The following is a 6,304-nucleotide window of genomic DNA, read 5'->3' on the forward strand; positions in this document are numbered from 1 at the left end:
TGCTTTTTTACTTCTCTCTCTCTCATCATTGATGTTTCTCTCCCATTCCCTTCCTCTCTGAAAGAAAAAAAGTATTTAAAAAAAAAGAAACTGGCTGGACTTCCAATTTCCTTGTGAAAACGAGCATCCGTGTAACTCATCGTTGTCTGTGTGTGTTGTTGAGGGTTCTCTTTTCTTTAATTTTTTTTTTTTTTTTTTTTTTAGCATCTTGATGTGCATAGGACACTGAAAATACTTCTGTGATCCCACTTACCTTCCCCTCCTGACTTTGGCCTTCCCGTTTCAGCTCCCTGGCTGCTAGCCTGCAGCATCTGATAAGGCTCTGCTGTCCTTACCATTCGATTTCTAAAGTGGTTCACAGTGCATCGTGTAGAGTGGACGGGACCCCATGCAATGGATGGGCTCACAAAGGGCGCGTGATAACAGCTCAGGCAGGGGAAATGCAAATCCTCTGAGCACGTCTGGCTCAGCCAAGGGCAGGTCAATACTGACTCGCTTTAATTGAGGCCTCCCCGGGGAGCACCAGCTCGAGCCTCTAACGCCCTAATGTTCCGTAAGCCTCCTTTATTGTGAGCTGCAGGGGACACTCAGCTACACAGTGCGAATCTTTACTCATCGGCTCTTCTAGAAATCATTTACGCTCTCCTACCAGGCCCCTCATGGGTTTCATAAGCCCTGCTAATAGACATGTCAGCAAAGCCAGAATGCCCTGAGCATCTGGCTGTACCTATGGGCGGGCAGCTGGTGTGCCCACCCAGACTGGGCTGAGTGCCGGAACTGGAATCTTTTGGCCGCCCCTGAACACTCAGAACCTGCTGATGGCAGGCGCTGCCCCCTGTGCCCAGAGCCAATTTGGTTCAGGCTTCGGGAGACACCTAACGGGCAAAAGAATCATCCGGGGCAGCTTCTGTAAAACAGAAACGGGAAAGTCAACAGGAGCCATAAGCTCATTTCCTGGAAGCCACCAGCTGTCACCTGGTGACAGTGGCCTCTGGGGCAGGAGGAGTCACAGGCTAAGTGCTACTGCAGCTCCTATGGATGCGAAACACCCCAGGAAACGCACCTCCACCCTTCCTCGTCACCACAACTGCCTTCCTCTACAACTTCCATCAGCGCCTCCCTGGTGTTTGTGTGTGTTCCGTAAAGGTGGCAGACTGTGCATCCTATATTTATGCTATTTTAACCCTATGTCTTGCGTCTATCAAGCAGGGAGCAGATTTCATAGTTCAAGGCCTGGGGATCAACACCGGTGTGGAACGCCAGGGATGTGCTATTCATAGAGCAGCCCCACAGATGCTGCTGGGCCTCTCTGAGGCCCTGCATGGGCTCCAGCAGTGGATGGAGTGCCTGCCATGTCCAGGAGTTCAACCAAACGCAATTGAATGTTCTAGGTGCAATGAGAAGAAATCAGAAACGGCATCCATCTACCCTAAGACTGTCTTCGGTCTAGACTTCTTCATGTGCTTGGCCAATAGCTTCCTACATTCTGACAGCCATATAATTTTAATGGTTTCCCTCTGTTATAAAAGTAGTCGAGATTCACGGTAGAAAATTTGGAACATACAGAAGAGGAAGAAGAAATAAAAGCCACCCAAATTCTAAAACTCACATGGCATTACTATTGCCTGGAATTCAGGGATAGATCACAAACTCAAGATCCCTGGGCTGGCCCTGGCCGGTGTGACTCAATTGGCTGAGCATTGTCCCATACACCGAAAGGTCATCGGTTTGATTCCCAGCAAGGCACAAAAAAAGATCCCTGGGCTGTTTTCATCTTGCAATTGTGTGTTGGCTTAGCATTTGAACCCCAATAGGTGGAGCATGTATGTGCTGGCTGATCCCTGGCCCCGCCCACAGCCCTTGCTATGTATTTCTCCTGCCATACCCACCTATTCATGGAGGCATCTAGGACTCTCTTATCTAGAAATATTGTTTTAAAAAAATAAAATCAGGATATTTGGCTATATGCAACTTAACGTCCTTCTTTCCTTCCCTACAACTGTTACTGTGAGCATTATCTCCTGTCATCAATTTTAAGAACAGGATCTTAATTCTGATATACGGGTACATTATATAAATGTATTGCAATTTAAATTTGTTTAACTCTTCTCCTATCTTTGGGTATATAGATTGTTTCAAGGTTTTTGCTACCATATATTACACCATGATAAATGTCCTTGCCTATGCATCTTTGACTATCTGTCGTATATTCTTAGAACAGATTAATAGGAAATGGAATTGCAAGATCAAAAGGTACAAATTTCTACCTTTTGACACATTGCTAAATTCCAATTTGTACCAAGTTACCCTACAGGCGGGATATGAAAGCATCTCTCACAGCCGTGTTACAAGGCTTGGCACAGCATCTGACACAATAGTGCCCAGGAAGTTAGTTAGTAGTGTCATTATGGAGTATTGAGTATTATTTTAAAAACCTTACTCAATTTGGTAGGCCAAATTTTTCTCATGTGAACTTACATTTATTACTTAGGGAGGTTGAACTTTTTACCCCCAAATGTTTATCAGCTACCTATTTCTTCTGTGAAATGATCAGCTATGCCTCTTTACCATTTTTCTATTAGGTATTCATATTCTTGGTGTGTGTGTGTGTGTGTGTGTGTGTGTGTGTGTATTTTATTGATCTGTAAGAGCTTTCTTTTTTTAATTTTTTTTTAGAGCTTTCTATATACTACCTCTTGGATACAATTCAAACATCTGGCTTCTACTCCAATTTATGCAACTCACTTTAGAATATGGAAAAAAGAACTAAAGAGAGATTACTGAGGAAATAATTGGGGGAAGATAAGGAGCCCTGGGTATAAGACAAAATTGGGACAAATTCTCAATGAATTTCGCAGGATAATGGAAGTTGTCTTTTGGGTGCAGGTGGAGGATTGTATGAACCTCATGGGTCTAGGAACATTTCACGCATGGGGACCTTCATTTTTTAAATAATATTCGAGAGTTCATCAAGGGCTATTGGGGAGGTGGTTGGAGAGAAACCAACGATAGTTCACTGTCCCTATAGTCACGTGCTGGTCAGTACATGGTTTCCTTGAGTTATAGTAATGTAATGAGATAGATTTCATTATCCTTATTTTAAAGGGAACAGTAGCCCAGGGTGACTGTTCGACCATCGAGGGCTCCACCTCCAAGAGGAGGAAGTGCTGGCATTAGTAGTGAGCTCTGCCCTGCCAGAGCGTCAGTTCCCTGGGTCCTGTGGGTGTCTGGCTGCTACCGGCTCGCATATGCTCTAATCTCAGGCCGTCCAAACACTATCATGTTCTATATTTACACATGTCTTCCACAGTCTGTGTCATATTTTAAAATGAAGGCCACAGTATTCAGTGGGTGTTGAGGAAGTGAGATGCCCAGTGGTGTCCCCATGGGGAAGGGCAGGGCCACGGCAGGGCTGGCTGTCAGGCGGGGCTTTCCTTGAGTCCTCAGGTCCTGTCCTTCTGCCACCACCAGAGAGGGTGACGTGGTTAGCAGAGCAGCATGGCTTGGGCCTTAGCTGAACACGCAGGCAGGACTAAAAGAGGTGGCGTCTACCAAGCCAGCATTTTGAAATGAAGCATACATTCATTTTAATGTTATTTTGTACAGTAAGATCTTGACACCTTGGGTCAGAAGGGGAAAGATCTCTGTGGGAGGTTGAGCCGTCTTCCACCCACAGACACTCCTGGGGGCGGCGGGGGAGGGGGGGACTGTGGGCAAGTGAGACATTTCTCCACCCTCCCGCCTCCTCTCTACCCTAAACCCAATACCCCACAACTCAAATGCCCTCTCTGGAAGCCTAATGCGGGCATCCACTCAAAACATGCACAGTCACGCTTATGGAGGGATGACAGAGAAAAATAATAAACTCCCCACCTTGCTTTCCCCCACCAACCTCCCTTGGAGAAGGCAACTAGGGTCAATGGTTTGTTTTTAAAACCTTGCGTTTCATTGTAAGGTAACTCTCCTTTACATAAAAGCACAAGTGTCTAAAAACCCGACAGAATTCATCAGATAACAGTACAAGTCACTTCTCTCTGAGGACGAAGACGCGTGAGCCACGGGTCCTTACCTGCTCCCCAGAGAGCCGGCGCCTTCCCTGGCAACTGTGATTTCTGTCTGCTTCTGTCGCCAGCCCCTCTTGGGCTATGCATGTCTGGGCTGACCGTCATTCTCCCCAGGTTTGGCCTCCTCTTCCGTGACAAAATCTGTGGTGGCGGGGCTGCTGAAAGGTGCAAATGAATTTTCCATAATGAATATTTTATAGGAAAATATGTTCTGTATAAAGAATGCTCACAGGGCCCTAGCCGGTTTGGCTCTGTGGATAGAGCATTGGCCCGCGGACTGAAGGGTCTCGGGTTCGATTTCGATCAAGGGCACGTACCTCGGTTGCAGGCTCAATCCCCCTTTGGGAGGCAACCAATCGATGTGTCTCTCACTGTCTCTCCTCCTCCCTTCCACTCTGTCTAAAAATGAATGGAAAAAAAAAATCCTCATGCAGAAAAGAAAGAATGCTCACAGGGCCCGCAATAGGGAAGGCAGTTAGGGGAATGGAACCAGGAGATCAGAGGAGAATCCTGATCACACAGCCTTGTAGCCACATGGGCTTGGGCCAATCACTTCTTGAAGCCTCAGTTTCCCCACCTGTTCCACGGAAATAATAATACCTACTTCCCTGGCTGTTTTCACCATGAGGGCGTACCTGTGACACCTGCAATGTCTTTTCTTTTGCTAAGAAGTTTCTAGCTTCCAGTTCAGTGATGTTGGGATGGGCCTGTTGCTAACACCGTCAAGAGCCTTGCATAGTCGGGACGAAGAAAGGCCCCGCTCCTTCCGTGCCATCCAAGTCGGAACCCCAGCCTTTTGGTACCTGCACGTCCATGACCCCAGATTGTTTATTGGCAGCTAACCTGGCCTTCCAGAAGGACCCCGAGCATCTGGGGACCATACACCCTTTTTCTTGCCTTTGTGGTCCCCACCACTATGCTGGGATGATACACGCACAGGAAGACAATAGCTGGAGTGCTTACATGGATGGAATTGCCCAATGAATATACTTAAAAATATACATGTTTATTTTATTGATTTTAGAGAGAAAGGGAGAGGGAGAGGTAGCAAGAAATAGAAATATCAATGATGAGACTCATTGATTGGCTGCCTCCGCACGTCCTACACTGGGGATCGAGCTCGCAACCAACCAAGGCATGTGCCCTGACCAGGAATTGAACTGTGACCTACTGGTTCATAGGTCAACGCTCAACGGCTGAGCCACGCCAACTGGGCACAAATATACATTTTTAAATTCACATCTTGAACTAGGTCGCTAATTGGTATAATCAATCTCATGTTCCTTCTTCATCACTATTAAGTGTTAGTGCATGTGAGTTTGGGAGTCTCGGTATTTTCCATGCATCTCTACAAGTTCTTGAGTTCACAAGTAGTTAAAATCGTGAGTATCTGGACTAAATCCTTCCAAGAGAATTTTCCTGGCTCATCCCCCTTTGGACAGTTCAGAAATTTCATAAATAGCCGTAGCCAGTAGGCAACAGGGGTGAAGCTGGGAAGGGTCCCCCAGCGTGTGCGAGAGAGCAGCCTTTTTTTGGCACGTGAGGACAACTGGATTTATGTTCCAGTGTAAGTTGTGGTTGCGTGAATACTTTTCATTCAGAGTCAGGAAAGGAATAAAGTTCTCCTTGGCAACCCACGAAGCCTAGTTTAACACAATGGTTGGAGACTACCTACTCCTCCTGACGGGCCCCAGGAGGGGAAGGCAATGGGTTCTGCCCCCCAGCACAGAGAGGACTATGTCCCACAGGGAAGTTACTAGCAGAGGGAAGCTTAGAGCAAGTTGGCGGAGCTCAGAGAGGCCGAGGGCATGACCAGAAAGGAGAGAATTCTCCAGAAAATGAGAATATATTCTTTGGAGGTTGGAGAGTGGTGACTCGACACAATGTCACTGACCAAGAGGAGAGCGAGAGGAGGAGGGTGACAGAGAGGGATCAAGGGCTTTCCAGGAAGGGACCCAGCACAGAAAATGGGGGAGGCACTTTTTCTGCACCTCGAGTTGCTTTCCTCCAGTCCGGAGGCTTCTCTTCGAGGGTGCCTCCCTCCCCAGCTCTCAGAAGTCAACAACTGCTCCTACCTCTCACCGACGGACAGGGTTCGAGGAAGCAGTGGGATTCTTATTTACTGAGGAAGAAACAGAGGGAGGACCAGGGCAGGGGCAGGCTTGGGGCTCAGGCCAACTCCAGTGCGTATCTGGGACATGGCCCAAAGGTCCTGGGCACAAGCATCTACTTTGATATTC

The 6,304-nt window shown here is 47.3% G+C and overlaps 1 protein-coding gene across 3 annotated transcripts in view; it reads right to left on the bottom strand.

Moving 5' to 3' along the window:
* MARCH10 (membrane associated ring-CH-type finger 10) overlaps window positions 1-6,304 on the bottom strand; it is an 87,252-nt gene that overhangs the window by 33,930 nt on the left and 47,018 nt on the right. For all 3 annotated transcript variants that reach the window (XM_006770276.2, XM_006770277.2, XM_006770278.2), the window contains one exon: window positions 4,070-4,222. In XM_006770276.2, the coding sequence (XP_006770339.1) occupies window positions 4,070-4,222 (153 nt within the window). The remainder of the gene's footprint in view (window positions 1-4,069; window positions 4,223-6,304) is intronic.

This window comes from Myotis davidii, unplaced genomic scaffold, assembly GCF_000327345.1.
Source record: "Myotis davidii unplaced genomic scaffold, ASM32734v1 scaffold684, whole genome shotgun sequence".
Taxonomy (NCBI): domain Eukaryota; kingdom Metazoa; phylum Chordata; class Mammalia; order Chiroptera; family Vespertilionidae; genus Myotis; species Myotis davidii.